This window comes from Primulina huaijiensis, chromosome 13 (assembly GCF_012295235.1).
Source record: "Primulina huaijiensis isolate GDHJ02 chromosome 13, ASM1229523v2, whole genome shotgun sequence".
Lineage (NCBI taxonomy): Eukaryota > Viridiplantae > Streptophyta > Magnoliopsida > Lamiales > Gesneriaceae > Primulina > Primulina huaijiensis.
The window spans coordinates 18,701,901-18,721,773 of NC_133318.1; the positions used below are offsets into that span (position 1 = coordinate 18,701,901).

The window sequence follows — 19,873 nt, forward strand, 5'->3', positions numbered from 1 at the left end:
ATCACCGAGTCCTACTGCATGATGTCTTTATCTCAAGTAGAGTTCAATCTCAACAATAATTCTACTATCATAAGGTAACTAACTCCTCCTGCATCTATAAATACTAGATATTGGTCTACGATTTTATGGACTCACATTCTTTTGTTCACTTAGCATTATTATATATATCTCTTAATTTTGGTCTCCAGACTGATTTAAGAACTCTCTGGCCCCCTAACCCTATTTCAGTGCAGAACTCAGAGCATCGACCCGATCCACTCAGCTGCGAAAATTCGAAGATCAGCTCTCTCGACTGAAGCAAATGTAAAATTTTGATATCAAAATATTTAATTTCTTGGAAATAATATATTAAAATTCATAAAAATAAAAAGCCGATTTATTATTTTCTAGATCCACATCCTTTGTATTAGTCAAGAGAGAGTAACGTACGTACGGGTTAATTACTTAATCACGTTTGAAAGTAGCTAGGCGTGGCAGCCTGTTCTTTTAAATTTTTAATAATTTTGACTTTATTATTAAATTACAAATTAAAGTAAACGGACTACGTTCTTTGAATATGTGGCTCAAATTGATCCTTTTATGGGTCACGTGAAATGAATGGTGCCAATTGTGTTCATGGTCGTACGATATGCTAATTCGTGTAATAGAAAAACTCGATTATCTTTCAATTAGATTTTTTAAAAAAAAGTACAAAATGTTCATTTTTCACACTGTGGTTACTTTGAATCAATTACATCATTCGTTCTTTGCTCAAACATATGACAAACAGAATAAACAGTACAGAGCTCTGTATTCTACACTCGTCAACTACAAAAACGAAACACATCAATCATTCTTTCTTGGCTTTGGTAACCAACAATAATCTTCTCCTTCTCCTCCCCACGAATTTAAGTACTTCATCTATAAGAACAACAGGAGCTGAAACCACGAGTACCAACAGCCATTCGTTTAAACTCAATGGAACGATGCTGAACACATTTGCAAGAATCGGCACATAAAGTATCAAACAATGCAAGCATAGAGAGACCGCCATGGCTAAAAGAAGCCAAGGGTTACTCCATGGCGGCATCTGGATCAAACTGTTGTCCTCTGAGAGAGAGTTCAGAGAATTAAACATTTCAATGGCAACCAAAACTGAGAGAGACAGTGTCATTGCCTTAACCTTCCCGACAGAAAAGTAATCGCAAGGATTTGAAAAAGTGATCAAACGGCCACCAACAACTGTGTATGGAGAAGCTGTAAAATTTGACCAGGAAGAGCATTCTCCCCAGTGGCGAAGTTGAGATAGTTCAACTAGCATGTGCCCATCTTCAACTAAATTTATCCCGAGGAATGAAGCCCGAGTGTACCACAAGATGAATACTCCAATCGTAGCAATGCCAACGTATGAACCAATCACCTGGTCGAATGTATATAAACGAAAGATGAAATGAAAAAAATTGTCGTCATTCTAGTAAAACGACAGTCACAGTAAAATGGCTGACCATATAACGGAAGAAAACCCAAGAATTGATTAGAGCATCATTGCTTTTCCGGGGTGGTTTTTGCATTATATCAACATCAGCAGGGTTGAATCCGAGGGCCGTTGCAGGTGGGCCATCTGTAACCAAATTCACCCACAGTAGTTGCACCGGTATCATGCATTCTGGTAATCCAAAAGCAGCAGTGAAAAATATGGATACGACCTCTCCAACATTTGATGAGATCATGTACCTACATAAACAATCATTTTGAATGGCGATTCTGGATAATTATCAGATGCTAAAGTACGAGTACATTTGCAGATTTACAATCTTTTCTGCGTCCTTATGATATTTGTGGTCAAGTGAAACAATTTTCCATTTTTGTGGCGCGCTTAACTTAATCAAATTATCATGTTATCCTTGATTATTTGCTAATATAGTGTAGTTCAACTAGAAAAAGAAAGTATGTACCTTATAAAAGCTTTCATGTTATTATAGATTGAACGACCCTCTGCAACTGCTGACACGATAGAACTAAAGTTATCATCGGCCAAAACCATATCTGAAGCTTCCTTGGCAACCTAACAAGAAATGATGTCGAAGGAGACAAAATCAGCAAAAGAAAATAAATGATCGATAAAAATAAACTCAGCTCCTAATGGCACGATTACCTCAGTTCCAGTAATTCCCATGGCGATTCCAATATCAGCAAGTTTCAGCGCAGGTGCATCATTGACACCATCCCCGGTCATTGCGACAACTTCTCCCATATCTTTTAGCATCCTCACAATGTCTTGCTTATGCTTCGGCTCGGCTCGAGAGAAAACCTTGCCACCCGGTTTTGACAAAATATCAAGTTGTTGTGAGCGAGAAAGGGACATGAACTCTTTGCTGGTGAAGCTTTGTCCTCGTATATCCTCAGCTTCAGAAAGCAACCGAATTTCCCGACAAATAGCCTCAGCGGTCGACTTATTGTCTCCAGTGATCACCATGACCTTAATTCCTGCTCCTCGGCAATCCTCAATTGCTTTGTGAACTTCCTCACGAGGAGGGTCCTATTATGTAGCCAGTGAAGGGTGTAAGAAAGATATAAAGGAGCTATGATGCATCAATAATGTACAGCAGCAAGATGAAAATACCCTTAGGCCGACCACCCCTACAAAAATTAGTCCACTTTCTATAATGGAGTAGGAGGAATGATCAAGTAACTTTTTGTGGGCTGGGTGATTATCAGAATAATAGTCGGAAAGTTCCCCCAGTTCTTCTTTATAAGCCAAACCTAAGCATCGCAGACCCTTTGAACTCATGTCCAGGTGTCTTAATAGAAGCAGTTGCTTACAGGGATCGTCAATGGGAATGATAGATCCATCAGCAAGTTGGACATGGGAACTACGCTCCAAAAGACTCTCAACCGCACCCTGTGTGAATTTTCAATATTTTGGCAACCCTATCTCATTAGTTTTTCTACCAAAATGGTTTTGAACTCACATATTTAAACAAATATAGTTTACCTTGACAAGGAGTCGGTTGTGCCCGCTTGGCTCATGGACAATAACACTCATTGATTTACGGACACGGTCAAATTCAAGTGTAGCAACTTTTTTCGATCTTTTGTTCCACCACTCGCAACACGCTAAAGTTAAAAGTGATTAAATATGGAGTAATGTCGCAGAAAAAGGTTCAACAGAAATGATGGGATATGATCACTCACCTAGTTTAACTGTGTTGCAATCAATCAAATAGCTTGACACAATCTTCGAATTACGGACCTTGTTCCTTACCTCACTCTCTGGAATTCCCATTTTTTCAACTAAAACCTTAAGAGCTGCTTCAGTTGGCAGTCCAGTTGCTCTGAATAAACGACCATCACAAAATATTCCAGCATCATTGCAAACTGCACAAATTTCAGCCACAGCTTGCAAATTGGCATCCATATTAGAGCATTTCCAGTCCACTATTCCCCCATCGTTAGGATCATAAGTTGTACCTTCAACGTGGAAAATTCTTGACGTTGTAGGGTCCCGTCCCAATGTAAAGAATTCTGTCACAGACATCTGATTCGTTGTCAATGTACCAGTTTTATCCGAACAAATAACAGTTGTACATCCTAAGGTCTCCACACTAGGAAGCTTCCGCACTATTGCATTTTTTTGGGCCATTTTTCTTGTACCAAGTGCTAAGCAGGTGGTAATTACAGCAGGAAGACCTTCGGGGATGGCAGCAACTGCAAGAGCGATTGCTATCTTAAAATAATAAGTGCATTTGTCAAAAGAGAACCGGAAATTAAGAGGCCATCCATCCACAACCTCCCATGTGAGAAAATATTTGTAATTTATTATCCACACCATGAGACAAATGAGGCCAATTGCAATAGTAAGCCTATTACCAAACTCGTCTAGCTTCTTTTTCAAAGGGGTCTCATTTTCTTCCAGCGATGCCTCATGTATTTGTGTCTGTATCTTGCCAATTTCGGTGCACATTCCAATGTTCACAACGATGCAGATGCAACTACCATTAACAACTGTCGTTCCAGCAAAAACCATGTTCTCTTTGGCCTGCAACTCACAATCATCCAAGAATATGGGATTGGTTCCTTTCATGACCGGCATTGCCTCACCAGTCAGTGAACTCTGCTCAACTCGTAAGGTCGATGTTCTCAAAACGGCAACTCGCATGTCCGCCGGAACTTTATCCCCAACTCGTAATTCTACAATATCTCCTGGTACAAGTTCACGTGCGGGTAGATCTGGCGCCAGATATCCATCTCTCAATGCCTTTACAGAATCACATTGCATTTCTTTCAAAGCTTCAAGCGCTTTTTCAGCGTTACCCTCTTGCCAAACACCAACAATAGCATTAAGGATCAAAATCAAGACGATCACAAAAGGTTCTACGTATGCTTCGAACCCTGACTCGCCGTTCTCATTTCCATGCAAGTAAGCCAGAACAAATGAAATGAAAGCTGCGACTAAGAGTATCTTCACAAGCATATCATCGAATTGTTCGAGAACGAGTCTCCAAAGGGGTTTTCCTTTCTCTTTCTTAAGTTCATTCCAACCGTATCGCTCTCGCCTGTTCTCCACCTCGCTGGTGCTTAGACCCTTTTCAAGTTTCACTTCGTACTCTTTCAAACATTGCTCAACAGACCATGACCATGCCTTGAATGCTAAAATTTCCTCCATTTCACTCCAAGACACGAGTTCACACGACTTTCCTAAATCTCATCCCAAAACTCATATCCCTATGGAAATCCAGTCATCCATACAGTGGATTATCTGCATACAGTGGAAAACATAAACGTAATTATCGCAAAAATAAACTAAATTCGGAAGGGGAACAGCCCATTTTATCAATTGACAACACTTACCTACACAATATGGGCCAACGAAATTAATATAACAGGAAAAAAATAAACGGGTACAGCTTTAAATTTTCCAACAAGTGATCTCAATAAATGTATATCAGTAAACTCACAAATTATGACAATTTATTGCCTCTCCATCAAACTCTGAGAGAGAGAAACACACAGAGGGGGGACACTGGAAAGGAAACCAAAGAAGGTGGTCGCCCATGATTTAATTTAATTTAACGTTATAAATAAGCGAGAAATCAAATGGATACTTAAACGAAAATATATTAAAGCAATCAAGACAAATTCATTCTACACAAGTTCCACTTACAGACCGAAAATGGCATACAGCGTGAAAAAGATCCAGTCTTTAGCATATTTTAGGAATAAACGGTTTTGCGTGAGAAGGAAGATAAGTCAGTTGGCTTTCAGAAAAAGCAACCACAAAAAAAAGTTGACTAATACATGTTGATGATCCAAGTAGCATACAACAATCCAAAATCCAAAGAAAAAAGATACAGAGAGCAAAAGAACAGCGTAATAGGAACTCAATTTTGGCAGCAGTCGTTGCTTTTGAAGTGGGAATGGAGACGCACCAAGCTGTTTATGAGCATGAACATCCAATTTTTTAAATCAGCGTGAGATTATTTATGTTGTTTTGTTCTATTTTTGGAAAAAAAGTATTGTTTTTGTTTTTTCAAAATAAACAAAAACAACACGCTATCAGCTAATTATTTATGAGCAGGTCTCTTGTGAGACGGATCAACCCTACCGATATTCACAATAAAAAATAATATTTTTAGCATAAAAAGTAATACTCTTTCATGGATGACACAAGTAAAAAATTCGTCTCACAAAATACGATCTGTGAGACCGTCTCACACAAATTTTTATCATTATTTATAACTTGTTAGAAATTATTATTATTCTCAATTCAATTTTTGACTAATTCAAAAAAGATTAAATTCACAACTTTTGACAAAGTATAATCAGTTTATGTGAGATCGGGCTCTTGGCCGAGTGATCTCACCTAAGATTTCTCGATTCGAGTTCAAATTCTCCCCACACCTATATTAGGATTTCCAAAAAAAAAAAATCAGTTTTTGTACTTTTCCTTTTTATATAAAATAATATCAGTACAAAAGGAATTACAAAATGACGGATCTGCGGTCATTAAATATGTTTTTCGAAAACAATTTTTTAGAGTGAAGTCGTGGATATGATTAGCGACTTCTCCGTATATATAAAATATCTATGTGTGTGGCCCATGACAGCATGGCAACCTACCACTGGGTGCCATTGACCCGTGACACATGGACAAATCACGGTCAGGATCAAGATCCTCTGCTGTGGGATACTGTTTATTTAATTTTTTTTTAAATTTGTATTTTAATTATTTTAAAATCAAAATTATATTTTTTATATTAAAATATGTGATTAATAATAAATTTAAAATTACAATTTTATTTTTAGTTACAAATATATATTGTGGGAGTAAAATGACTATTACTTTTTCTTTTATAATTTGTTCAACTTTTTTTTAAAAAAAAATTGTTAATAAAAATTTAATTTTTTTGTTATAAATATATGATTGTGAACGAACAATAAAAAACGACGATAAATATAAATTTTTTTTAAAAAAACTATTTTTTATTTTTTTTATCTTGTTAATTTTTTAATTTAGAAGTTGCATCTTCTATAGGGGTGGGTACGGTACGGTATACCGTACCGAACCACGGTACCGTATACCGTACCGTAAATATCGGTATGGAAAAATCCATATCGATACCGATACCGGAAATTCGGTATACCGAATGTTCGGTATACCGAATTTTCGATATGAAAAAATTCATACCGGATACCATACCGACACCGAAAAAATGTCGGTATACCGAAAATATTTTCGGTATACCGACATTTTTTCGGTATACCGAACTTAAATTTAAAAAAAAATAAAAAAAAATTTATTTTCGGAAAAAAAAAATATTTACTTACCGATACCGATACCGAAAATTTCGGTACGGTATCATACCGTACCGAAATTTTCGGTATATTGATTTTTTCGGTAATTTCGGTATTTTTTCGGTACGGTATTTCGATATTTCGATATTTCGGTATATTTTCCCAGCCCTAATCTTCTAAACTCAATCACATGACACTCTAATACACACACACACACTCTCTCTCCTTCCGTATTCTTGTCACTGTTCCTTTAGTTCGAATGTTGGGATTGTTCTTGTACCTTGCCCGTCTTCTGTATATGACAGGTGGGGACCCCAAAGACACATAAGCGGTACCCTGGCTCGAGATAGTGGTAGCTACGGCCCCATCCCTCGCAATACCCCAAAAGGCTTATTAGGAATGCCATTCAATACAACTGTAAGTTAATCCATTTGTTACTCATTGCGGCTTTCCGAGCCATGAATGAAAAGTTGTTCTTGTTAATCTTAGTTTGTAACTCTGGACATTTAATGGTTTTTTAGGCTATAAAGGGCTTGCTTTGTGTGGGGGATAGTTGCTTTCCAGGGCAAGGTGTTATATCTGTTGCCTTTTCAGGAGTTACGTGAGCACACAGAGTAATGGCAGATTTAGGTAAGAGATTTTATTAGTTTCTTTATTTACTCGAAAAAAGTGTTCTCTGATGGAATATTGTCAAATGAGATAGATCTAATCCTTACATTTGATGTAATCAATGCATATGCACTTTGCTTTTTATGTTTTGGGAACGTAGAAGAATACTATTTTCTTTGAAAACAATTTCAAATTTCAGTCTATTGGGGAAATAAGATGAAGGGAACAAAAAAATGGAGGTAATTGATTTTCTCCAACAATTTGTTTTCCTTAAACCGTTGGAGAATGACTAGCTAGATGAAAGATCGTGAATCAATTAAAGCTTTGCGAGCTAACAAATATACGTAAGACCCTCAAAAGGTTTTTGATGGATTGAAAAATTTATTTGCTTTGCTTGTTTAGATTCAGTTGATTAGGTTTTTGATGGATTGAAAAATTGATTTGCTTTGCTTGTTTAGATTCAGTTGATTTATGTTTCTTTGCGATTTCATGTAGGATTTGAAAAGAAAAATGTTGTTCTCGATGCAGCTCTTCTTCGGCTACTTGGTTTGTCTAGAACTCTGGCGTAATATTCTTCATGAAATTGAAGAAAATATGTGGCTTTTGGACAGAAAGCCGTTAGTTGCTCCTGTATGGTCATGATGAGCAAGAGCATGCGATCAATTGTCAACTGCTCCTTTTGGTCCATGTAGACAGAATGGTGATAAATGCAGATAGAGGTACTATATGGCGGTTTGAGTTTTATATATTCTAGTAAATAACCTTTTGTTGGAGTCTTCTTTAAAAGTCTATCAACTACTTTACAACTATATGTTAACGGCTAATTCTCTAGGAGATGTCATTCAATTCATGCCAAAATGAAATGACAGCCTCATTGTACAACATAGTTCATGCTAAATTTGTCTTCAACGACTCCACAATACATACTTTTCTTAACCTAAGCCCAACTTGGAGTTAGAACCTATTTAAGAGGCGAAAAGTTCCAATATCTAACGAAGTAATTATGCTTCATTTTTCTTCTTGTCCTGATCGCTTGTCAAAAGTCTTGAAACCAAAACATCGGTTCTTCTGTAACCATCTTTGTATCGCTGCCAGAACATCTAAGCTCCTGGATGGATTTTCATTCTTCTCAAAGATAAATATGCTAGGAGTCGGTAGCCAAAGACCATGGCTAGCAGAACTCCAACTTCCGTGTAACCACTGTCTATTCTGACCCCATTAATCGAGTGACTGATGTGTTGGTATTGCACTTTGAGTAGAAGCTTGTAGGTGTGATAGTTAAACGAGAGATAACGAAGCCATGATACGAACACCGGGACATTCTACAAATTATTAATCACATATCATTTTTTGAATTTGATGTATTTTAGAAGATGTTACAACATTGTATTTTAAAATTTGGAACTTACCTGCACAAAGAATCCCCCAGCCAACATGAAGGTCATCACAGTGACTGAGGCCAGGGTTGTTGCCCTTTTCAAATCCCATAGTGTAGCACCAATGGCTAGCCCAAGTCCCTATTTCAAAAATACGTGTTAAGTAAATCTTGTGTGGGGAATTATCTTGTTGAAGTACTGAGATGATCAGGTAAATCGAAGAAAGGCACACCTGAGCTGCTATAATGCAAAGAAAAACTGTCATCATCGTGAGGAAAAAGGAGCCAGCATTCATTCTTAAGCCTGCCATAAAATATACAACAAGAAGAAAAAGTACTGGCAGTAACAGGTCTAGCGGAAGATCACTTGTGGTTCTAGCCACAAAATACGCGCTTAACCTATACATGTCAGCTGCTCGCTCCTTGCTTAGCATGGCTCTTTCCTGAGGAAACGTAAATATGGCAGTGAAGACTGGGAAAAACCCCCAGAAAACAGCTATGAAGAACAGTAATCCAGCCTGCAATAAAATATCGTTTTAGATCATGAAGGATACCTTGTTTCAAGGGGGATCAAGTACTACTAATACTGTTTTAGTTTGGGTAATTTTATTTGTATACTAGCGACTAATGATTTTGAAAAGTTTAATATATATTACCTGATCTTGAAGTTCTTTGGGATTATCACTACCAGATTGCCACCACAACAATCCCAAAATAGTTGCTGTTGTCAGAACCTGAGTAATCCTCAACCAGCTGAAATAGTCATTCTTCCGTTCTTTAAGTCCTCTCCAAAATAATATGGAATATTGTTCATACCAGCTTGCTCCATATTCTCTCTTGGAAGAATTTAGTTTAGACTTCATTTCTTCATCCATTGATATTGGCTCCATAATATTTTTCTTCTCATGCACAGCAACTCGTGCCTCATGGGCCTCCACGAGATACTGGATGAGAAAAATTTCTTTCTAAATAAAGAGCGTGCAATGTTAACACATTATTTTTTGTTTATTTTAGCGACGTAATTAAAAAAATATCAAAAATTTCTTTCTAAATAAAGAGTGCGCAATGTTACCACATTATCGTTTGCTTATTTTAGCGACTTAAAAAAAAAATCAATCTACCACTAGTCTAAATTTTTCATTTTTTGTATCAAAATATATTTTACCTCTTGTATAACTGCAGGGTCAATCTTTCCACTCTTGGTTTCTGCTTTGAAGTTTCCCATTTGCACTCTGTCTTGGAATTCTGATGGGATGGAAATATCTGTTACATTTCCATTTGCTAGGTCAAGCATGAATTCTGCAGGGTTCATTGCTATAAGGGGGGAATATCCTATGGTAGTAAAGTAAACCAGAGCTTCTGATGCCTTTCCGAAATAAAGCAAGCTCCCTTTACCAAGTAAAATCAACTTATCAAATTTAAGGAAAAGTCGGCTTGATGGCTGATGGATTGTGGTAATTACTGTTTTTCCAGCCTGCCACAGTATTGGACATATTATATAGGAGTTACAGTATTGGAATTGGAATCCTCAAAATGAAAGAGAGAGAGATAAGAGTGTTAAGATCGATAGAAATACAACTGGAGACTGTAGTTTGGGTCGGGGAAAGAATTTAGAATTGCTACCTCTGCTATGTCATTTAAGGTCTCGACTATCCTTAAAGCTGTTGTAGAATCCAGACCAGAAGTAGGTTCATCGAGAAACAACAGGGACGGGTTGATTATTATCTCGTTTCCGATGCACACACGCTTCCTTTCTCCACCTGAAACGCCAGTAACGAAGGAGCCACCAATTATTGTGTCTTGACACCTGGTCAAATTCAGCGTTGCATTGATCTATGTCAGGTTTGTTGTAAAGCTAGCTTCAGAGTAATTTACATCTTTTTTCTGTTTAAGAAGTACAATATAAGTGATCTTAAGATTAAACTGTCAGAGGAAGCCGCTGTAGCTACCTTTCAAGACCCAGCTCGTGTATAACATCCATGGCTCTTTTATCCTTTTCATCTTTTGTTAATGTCCTTGGAAGTCGTAGTCGAGCTGCATACGTTAGAGTTTCTCTTACTGTAAGGTTTGGGAATAGAATGTCGTCTTGTGTCACGAACCCGATCCTGTTTCAACAAGGTAATGTATTTCATTACAAGGTTTTTTCTTTGATCAATTCTTGATCCCTCAGAGTATCAAATTGTTGGTATATTAATTTCTGGTGAGTAAAATTATTGTTCCCGTAACATTTGCAAATATTACCTAAGTATGCTGATGCTCACCTGCTTTTTAGTGACTTCGAATATGGTTGATCGTTGTAAGTTATAGAACCGCCAATTGAGTGCTCTGTAACTCGCCCTCCGAGTAGACTCAGTAATGTCGTCTTCCCGCATCCCGATGGTCCCATCAACGCTAAAACTTCCCCTGGAACAACTGAGCCTGTAATTCCATTCAAAATATCCTTCTCCACCGTTGAAGCTATTCTTTTGATAACCAACTTGTATGTTATATTCGTGAACTGCATGCATGATTGAAAATAGTCGTTTTCACACTCAATTATAATAAGGAAACTTCTGTTACATTCATCTCTACAACCTTATTATCTTATCATTTTGGTGGTTTTGTTGGTCCTTTGAGTTTCAACACTGTTTTATATATTTGGTTCTGGTTTCAAGGGAAGTCTTGTACAAAGATGCCATATAAAATGAAATTCTGTACAAGACTGAACCTGATAGATACCATAGCGATATGTTCATGAATAAGTCGTATTGATCTGTAAAATACCGTCGTTTCCTTCCTGCCCAAATACATAATATCAATCAATCGTGGCTCGACTATTGAACTCGGTATCGAGTCTAATATGATCATCAGGTAACGATGTTTTCAACATGAAAAAAACACACACACACACACATATCTAGTTTACGGGTTTGTATTACACACCTTGAGGTAGATTGGTAATGTGGGATCTGCGTGAAATTTCTTCCTGTGCCTGCCTGCCTCAAGATCTTCAACTGCTAATAAATTTAAGCAACACATTGTACAGAAATGTTACACATGCAGTTTCATGCTTTGCATGAAGCGCAGGTACTGCACTGCACTATACAATCACGACAAATGAATCAGATGGACATTTTAAAAAATAAATTTATACTATTTGATAAATATGACTTTTAGGTGGACATAAATTTTTAAAAAATGCCAAAAACAAGCAATTTCTGCACCTTGCAAGAAAAAAAGTTATTGAAATTTCAGTTAGCTTGTGTATTTTACTTAGAGATTTTGGAAAACCTATAATTAATTTCACATTTCTACTTCCAAAGAAAACAGTGCGTATGATAATTTCTACTGGATTCATTGTTTGGGGACAGGATAACTTGCCTTGAGAATAGGGTAGACGAGAGACTTGTAGAGGATAATATAATTATTCCCCAAAAGATTCATATTATTGGAAACTTTGTAGAGTATAATATAATTATTACTTCGTCTAAATCTATTTTCTCCCTAAATTTGGCTTCTATTGTAAGGATCATATATAGACCGTAGACTGGCTCAACATGAAAGTCAACTTATACCCATACAAAGTACAGAAATTACTTTTTACTCAGCCCATATCCATACAAGGTACATAAACAGCTTATTTTTACACGGTTGTTGAGCAAGAATGTTGTCCATGGTGGTTACTATACATCATATTTATATATATGACCTGAAATATGGTACAAATTACAAAATGGAGCAGAGAAATCAAACCCGGCCCGGATTTGATAAATATGGCTATAAACATTTGCAATCATATATATATNAGGAGAAAGAGAAGCCTAAGCTGGCGCTGGAAGCTCGGCTCAAGGCGGCGCCGCTGCTCAAATCTTCCAGTTCGATTTTCATCTGTGCGCTTCTCGACTTCCGACTGTGTGTGTTCTTCCCAGTACTTCCCCCGCTCTGCCCAGGTGAAGCTGCCAGGAGACTCTTGCTTGACTTTCTTGACAGATTGCCACCACCCTCTTGGCCAGACGCCGCCTCCGCCGCAGCTGCTTCACTGGATGAAAATGGACAATTCATTGAAGCCAGTACCTCCGCCATTGTCTCCATCAACTGATCGGATTTTGTTCGTAGAAGACCGACTGTAGAGTTTGTTTTCTCCATCGCCAAAACAGTGGATCGTTTTTCTGCATGCAATCATGAGAATTCAAGATTGTAAAATTGGTAAATGTTTGTATTAAAATATGGGATTTTATAACAAGAAACGGTATCCTAGTTTTTCCTTAAAAAAATTCATGTATTCAATTAGTGCACTTACTAAATTTAGAGAAAGGTTATGTCATGAAAGAAAGCTAAGAGTCTCGATCTGAAGGGAACTCGCGCGCTTGCCTTTCTTTTATAAGGGCCAGTGATAGAGAATCTTGAAGTTACACAAATACCCCTCATTTTAATTCAGAGGGATTTAAATTTACATTTTAAAATGAAGAATTTCAAATCAAATATAAGCATCGGCTATTTTAAAAATATAAATTAATAAATTATGGTTGCTAAAATTACACTGGAAACCTAATTTTTTTAAATTGAATTTCAATCAATTTAGAGTCCTAAATTAAGTTTACGTTGTTTGATNAGGTGTCGCTCACCTATTAGACGTAATGAAACATAGAACAATTATACATCCAATAAGTGAGTGACACATCATTGGTACTCACAATTGTTTTATATATATAATGTGTTTGAACACGTGTGTTCTTATCTTGAAAGAACTTTTTTATTAATTTATTTATTTATTTTGATGTGGTGCAAAAAATCTTTCAAAATTTAAAATATTTACAATACCAAAATTCAGAAGCAAAAAGTTAAGCCCTTAAGCTTTTTCACTCACTTGAAAAGTATTAAAATTTTCATTTCCACTCTTTTATTCAAATATTAAAACTATTTATGTGTTTTTAAACACATTTAAAAAGTTCGGTTTAGTAAAATATAATTCTATTAAATTGGGGTTCTTTGTATCCAAATTGGTCCAAGAATGCATGACCCAAGTGACTAAAGTTTGCATACTATCAAATTAAAGTTTGCGTAATATCAAATTAACTCTACTAAGAACATATTTGAACTCAACTAAAGTTTTATAAATTTTAGGGAAGGTTGTGTGTGTGTGTTTTTTTTTGGTCATGCATGTTTGTCTCTTTACGATTTTGATCTTTTACACTGTCAAAGTTAAGTTTTAGTCCGCTATATTTGTTTTTTTGGCAACTTTAATATTTTTCCAACGCGGAGCTGATATGTCATCAATACAGTGCTGACGTGTGTAATGTCATATCATCATTCTCGATGAAAATGACTAAAATTACAATAATCAAAAGAAAAGAAGAACAAATATTATGATGAAAATAAAAAAATATAATTATTTTAGATCTCTTAATCTATTAAATTAGAAAATTGAAAAAAGACGGTCGCATCTATCCGCCTCCCCTTGACTCCGTCACTTATCTTAATCATATTGGTACGAGATTCACTTGTCAAACATTGACTTGAAGACCAACAAGTTATATCCGTATGTATTCATAAAGCATGAAATATCACACAAAGATTAGTGGATATATATTTTTTTTTAAGACAAAAACTTGTGTGAGACGGTCTCATGGGTCGTATTTTGTGATATGAATATCTTATTTGGATCATCCATGAAAATGTATTACTTTTTATTGTGAATATCGGTAGGGTTGACTCGTCTCACATATAAAGATTTGTGAGACCGTCTCACAGCAAGAGACCTACTTATTTAATTTAATGCCTAATTTATATGCCACGCTTTTCTTCCAATGAGATATTTATTTCCGTAAATGTATAATTAGGTTTCATATATATCTAATCAAAATTTTGATAATATTAATAGTTTTTTTTTTTAATGATCAATTAGGTGCTTTCCATGTATGCCCTGCCTGGACGTGAAGTGTTGTCAAGAATCAAATCGCGGCCAAATTTCTTCCGAAGTTTCCTCATTTATAGGGCATTCGTTTGGTTCTTTCCTAATCATGTACCACTTCTATCTTTTAGATTTGCCTCACATAATAACCAATCAAAATCACACACACACACACACACACACTCTATTTGTTTTTAGAATTATTATTAAGGTGATTAATTATAGTGAAAGGTAGGTTAAGATTCAAAATAATATAAAATTTGAATATGCATATGTTTAAAGTATCTCGAACGATAAAATTTACAATTTTACTTGAAAAAATTATATATATATATATATATATATACAATTGACATGTGAACTGATATTAAATGCTACAAAAATTCTTGTGTAATATAGTTCAAACTTCACTGCACAAAAAATATATATAAAAAAACACAAAAACTCATGTGAAACGGTCTCATTGATTAATTCTGTGAGACATACATTCTATTTGAGTAACTCGTGAAAAAATATTAATTTTTATGTCAAAAGTATTACTTCTTATCGTAAATATGAGTAGAAGTATCTATATCACGAATAAAGAAATGTGAAACAGTCTCACAAACTTACTTATAATGTTGTCACTTTGTGAGCAACATAATTTTACTATATTTATATTATGAATGCTCGCGGTATTAACATTGCAAAATGTCTAGATTGATCATATTGAGAATTCGATCGTTATAATAAATTGATTTATGATGAAAAATTTAATTAAATCAAACTTGTGAGGATGTTGAGCAAATTATCACAATCAGATTTCACATGACATTAGTTCAGTATCGAGCTCAAAACTTTTTTTAAAAAAAAATTGAATATCGTAATAATATTATTTAAAACACGTAATTTCGAAGAACATGAGGAAAATTTTACAGTAAAGATGTTTGAGAAAATGTCATTTTTTCACATACACATTGAAACATATGTCGGTGCTATCGAAAACTCACGTGGAATCTATGCATACAACCGTGCGTGATTAGCATTTTTTGTTTCTTTTATTGATTTGATTGGTATGAAAAATGGATAATATTCATCTGACTTTTTCTGGGGAAAAAAGGAAGTCAAAACCAGATTTAGCTGATATAGGTGGAGCAGAAGGGGCGGTGCCGGCCAATCCACGTGATAGGGACGGTGTAAGCATGGTGGCCAGCGCCTGCTTGCTCCGCCACACACCTGGTACCAAAATATCACGTGAAATAGTCACGATTCTTCGATGATTGCAACGTAATTTATTATTTATTTTATCTTAACTTTACATTCTTGCTCAGCTACTTCTCCAAGTCACGTTTGTTCCATTAATTTCTCTTGGAAAGTTTCGTTTCATTAATTTTCCCACACACTTTTTCATTCTTTTTTTAGGGGTCATAATTAGTAATTGTTGTTGCCAAAAAATGTAATTAGGATCCAACTAATTGTACTCCAACTAGCTCGTAAACAGATCTAAGTTGTCGGTAGAAAGAAAATTTTGTAGGTTATCACTTGCATTACAAACAAACGTCAGAGACGTCAGAGTTTGTCTGGCGTAAAAATTCTGACGCTCAAGTCGGAAAATAATTTAAAGATGCTCTCTGAAAGTTAAAAAGTTTAATCATAAAATAATGAGAGTGTACCTTGAATAATGAAGTCGTCTCCATATTTATAGATTTTTTAAGAGTGTGTAACGGGCTTGAGCTTTTGTAAGTAATTTGAGCTTCAATAATGAGTTGAATAATCAAATTGAGTCATCTACCTTCGTGAGAAATTTAAAGCTTTAAGAAATTAAATTGAGTGATTAACCATCATTAATAATGGACTATGTTTAATTTTCAGCCGTCTCACGATTCAAACATTTGTCAAGCACGGCACGTGCGGGCGGACACCTTCAAATTAGAAGATATATGTTTATGCGACAACATTTATCCTATGCCTAATATATCAGTGACATTATATAATAAAAAAAAACCTAGCTATCTCAGAATTAACAAATATTGTGTTGAAATTTAAAATTATTGATTGCATCGGTTGAGTTTTTCGGAAATTATAGGGTTTCTATATTATATATACTTGACTAATTATGTATACACGTCGTTAATTAGTCATGGGAGACGTGTGAGTTCAAGTTCATATAAAAACAGACAAATCCGGGAACAAAAGTATTTACATACTATGGTAAGTGTATAACGTGATTGGACCAAAAACAAAAAGATGCATAAACTAGTCGACATAATTAATAAAAAGAAAAGGTAATACAAGTCAGAAGTAGGGACGACGATCTCTCGGACCGGGGCGTAGCTTCGCTAGGGGCTAGGGTGAGCTTTAGCTCAGCCTAATCTCGAGATTAATGTGTATATATAGTTATGTATTTTAGGAATTTTAATCATTGAGCAAAATTTTTATACATGGATTTCTATGAGTTTTAAATAATCTAACATTTGAGCTTATTCTATATCTATGTGGTTATCTTAATTTATATATTTACTCATTCTAATTTTACACTTCATATATATATTTGTGTTGGTCTGATTCTAAGTATGTATTTACATAAATATATTGAATAAACTAAAAATATATTAATACTAAATAATAATCAAATTAAGTGATAATTATTATATTACAAAGTTGTATAACTAAATTATTTGAATGAATAATGTCATATGTACATTCAATGTTTTTACTTACTTTACTATGAATTTATTTAAAAAGTTCATTATTATAAATTATATTTATCTTGTATTTTGATATATTAAATTCTTAAAATGATTTTAAAAATTTATCTAGTTTATATTATACAAAATATAACAAAAAAATTTTAAAAATACATTAAATAATATTTACATTTTCAATGTCCAGCCGACCCTATTTTAAAATCTTAGCTACGCCCCTGCTCTCGGATCTCTAAATTGTTGGGGTATATTGAGAAAAAGCAATTCAATATGTAGAGTCGTAATTGTTTCGCTAGCTCTTAGAGAAGACGACACAAAATCTTAAAGTTTACAAATAAAGGTGTGTGAAATCTGATATACAATATCATCCGATTCGTCTAAGATTCAAAGCATTTGCGGCAATAATGGATTAAAAGATTTACTACATGTTTCAGAAACAGATAATTTTGTATCCAAATGTACAAAGACAGGCGCAGATCGATGACCGAACTATATTTTGTTAATTGTAATATCAAAGTTAAATGATTCCTTACAAATCATTAGAGAATTTGTGGAAAATATTATGGTAATATTTTATTTGCAGTCAACTTATTACCTGGAGTTCTGTGATGGGCCCGATCAGTGAAGTAGTGGGCTGGGTTGGTTGAACCGTCTCAAATGTGATCCAGTTCCAGGCTGATATACAATTAAATTGGAGTCCGTCGTCATTATTTTCAAGCAAGCTTTGTAAATTGATAAACATAATCTAACAACCTTTAAGTTTAATACATGTGATTTTATGAAATTTCACGGGATGATTAATGTAATTTGACAAATGTTCATTTTCGACAGAAAAATAATATTTTTCATGGGTTGGATCCGGTCAGGTTGGAAATACACCTCACAAAACTTATTCGTTAGATGGTTTCATCATAATTTTTGTGTAATTCATGAGATTAGATTGAAATAAATCTGTCTATATTTTGTTTTTGGCTTATAATCATTGTTTTAATGGCAGTTTTTAACTTAATATTTCAAATCATGTATACAAAAATATGATTCCAAATTTAAAGATTTGTATAAAATAAAAAATAATGAATTCGAGAGATATCAGCGATCACCTATCCCAACTCCACTTTTTACACAATATCGTAGTTTTCGAAAAAGTAATAAAGTACGATAAAATTTTAAAAGATACAAAAGTCAAATAGAAACCAATATGCTTCGAGAATTAAGTTGGATGACAATTTCTCGGGATACAATTAGACAACCAGCAGTAACGTTGATGAATTGAAGAAATACCTGAACTTTATCACGAGTTGGAGCAAAGTAGTAGGGCGGACTCGAGACTGTGTCTATCCATAGGAGACTTGAGTTCTATATGAACGGTCACAGAATGACCATCCGAAATGCAAAGATTGCTCAGCTGGAGCATCAACAGTCAGGCCGGTGGAAAGTCACGTCCAGAAAAATCTAGATTTAATTTTCGAAAATAAACATTCAGGAAAATAGCAAAAACTAGGTGGACAATTTTGCCTTGATCGGTCTGACATTCCACGCATCCAGGTCGCGTTCATCTTGCACACAAGTCAAACATTTTCCAATATAAATTGCGCCATTGATTTGCACACATTTTCACACTTAACCGCACACTCATAAGACCCTAAAATGCTTATAAAAGCCGATAGTCCTCCGAAGTCACACACCACTGGCCCTCACAAAGTGACTACTCCATGGCGCGAACTTATCTTCTCACCGACTAGTCTCAACCTTAGAACCCTGATCGATCCCTACTTTATACTGCGAATTCACAGCATTCGACAGACAAAAATGGCTCGCTCAGCTGCCACCTTCAATGGCTGCTCTTCTCCCTGCCAATCCTAGTGCCAATACCAAAGCTTACCTTTCTTCTTCTTTTGCTGGACTTAGCAAATCCTTTTTATCCCATCTACCCTGCTTTCTTCTTCCTCCAAAAGATGCAGTTTTGTTGCCCGTGCTGTAAGTCTTGTCATTGTCACTCTTTGATTTTCTTGTTCTTTTTCACAGTTGTGTTTTTTCCCCTTTCTTTATCTGTGAATTTGCTTCAATCTTGAAATGGGTTACGATTTGTAAGTTTGTTTTGGGGAAGACCCCCTGCTTTATCTAGACCCGTAGCTGTTTTTTGTAATTCTATTTGTAAAGGTCCGACTTTGAGATGAATTTTACTGCTTGTATTATCCGGAACGTTCGATCCTCACAGGATTTGGATGGTCCAGATTCAGCCACATTTGTGATGTTAAANTATTACAAAGTTGTATAACTAAATTATTTGAATGAATAATGTCATATGTACATTCAATGTTTTTACTTACTTTACTATGAATTTATTTAAAAAGTTCATTATTATAAATTATATTTATCTTGTATTTTGATATATTAAATTCTTAAAATGATTTTAAAAATTTATCTAGTTTATATTATACAAAATATAACAAAAAAATTTTAAAAATACATTAAATAATATTTACATTTTCAATGTCCAGCCGACCCTATTTTAAAATCTTAGCTACGCCCCTGCTCTCG

General features: G+C 35.0%; 2 protein-coding genes and 1 long non-coding RNA gene across 8 annotated transcripts; 1 reads left to right on the forward strand and 2 right to left on the reverse strand.

Moving 5' to 3' along the window:
- Positions 1-678: 678 nt before the first annotated feature.
- LOC140956289 (calcium-transporting ATPase, endoplasmic reticulum-type-like) lies at positions 679-5,427 on the reverse strand. Of its 3 annotated transcripts, none has more exons than XM_073413005.1 (8): positions 5,409-5,427; positions 3,175-4,738; positions 2,975-3,096; positions 2,603-2,881; positions 2,135-2,518; positions 1,935-2,044; positions 1,485-1,713; positions 680-1,399 (listed from the first exon to the last, which is right to left on the reverse strand). In XM_073413005.1, the coding sequence occupies exons 2-8, from the start codon at positions 4,643-4,645 to the stop codon at positions 830-832; spliced, it is 3,165 nt and encodes a 1,054-aa protein (XP_073269106.1). In that variant the 5' UTR covers positions 4,646-4,738; positions 5,409-5,427; the 3' UTR covers positions 680-829. The 3 variants fall into 3 exon arrangements, with proteins under 3 accessions (XP_073269107.1, XP_073269106.1, XP_073269105.1); XM_073413004.1 differs by lacking the exon at positions 5,409-5,427 and adding an exon at positions 5,144-5,399 and having other exon boundaries at positions 3,175-4,704; XM_073413006.1 differs by lacking the exons at positions 2,603-2,881; positions 5,409-5,427 and having other exon boundaries at positions 679-1,399; positions 3,175-4,645.
- A 1,544-nt stretch (positions 5,428-6,971) lies between these two features.
- Positions 6,972-9,109, forward strand: LOC140991846 (uncharacterized). Its single transcript, XR_012177965.1, has 3 exons — positions 6,972-7,191; positions 7,879-8,102; positions 8,971-9,109. It is a non-coding gene; the product is annotated as an uncharacterized lncRNA (long non-coding RNA).
- Positions 8,152-12,240, reverse strand: LOC140991845 (ABC transporter G family member 22-like). 4 transcript variants are annotated; one of them, XM_073462005.1, is made up of 10 exons: positions 11,681-12,239; positions 11,477-11,534; positions 11,020-11,255; positions 10,708-10,863; positions 10,382-10,565; positions 9,924-10,232; positions 9,415-9,723; positions 8,992-9,276; positions 8,793-8,900; positions 8,152-8,705 (listed from the first exon to the last, which is right to left on the reverse strand). In XM_073462005.1, exons 2-10 carry the CDS (start codon positions 11,477-11,479, stop codon positions 8,484-8,486), a joined length of 1,812 nt encoding a protein of 603 aa, XP_073318106.1. In that variant the 5' UTR covers positions 11,480-11,534; positions 11,681-12,239; the 3' UTR covers positions 8,152-8,483. The 4 variants fall into 4 exon arrangements, with proteins under 4 accessions (XP_073318106.1, XP_073318107.1, XP_073318104.1 ...); XM_073462006.1 differs by having other exon boundaries at positions 11,466-11,534; positions 11,681-12,237; XM_073462003.1 differs by lacking the exon at positions 11,477-11,534 and having other exon boundaries at positions 11,681-12,240.
- Between the last annotated feature and the right edge of the window lie 7,633 nt (positions 12,241-19,873).

Excerpts from the sequence above, each read along its gene's own strand:
- LOC140956289 (XM_073413005.1), bottom strand. The coding sequence starts at position 4,645 with ATGGAGGAAATTTTAGCATTCAAGGCATGGTCATGGTCTGTTGAGCAA. Across the intron at positions 2,882-2,974 it reads ACAACCGACTCCTTGTCAAG|GGTGCGGTTGAGAGTCTTTT; the intron begins GTAAACTATATT and ends AAATTCACACAG. Across the intron at positions 2,045-2,134 it reads TGGGAATTACTGGAACTGAG|GTTGCCAAGGAAGCTTCAGA; the intron begins GTAATCGTGCCA and ends ATTTCTTGTTAG.
- LOC140991845 (XM_073462003.1), bottom strand. The coding sequence starts at position 11,776 with ATGTGTTGCTTAAATTTATTAGCAGTTGAAGATCTTGAGGCAGGCAGG. Across the intron at positions 11,256-11,680 it reads CATTACCAATCTACCTCAAG|TTCACGAATATAACATACAA; the intron begins GTGTGTAATACA and ends TCATGCATGCAG. Across the intron at positions 10,566-10,707 it reads CACGAGCTGGGTCTTGAAAG|GTGTCAAGACACAATAATTG; the intron begins GTAGCTACAGCG and ends GAATTTGACCAG.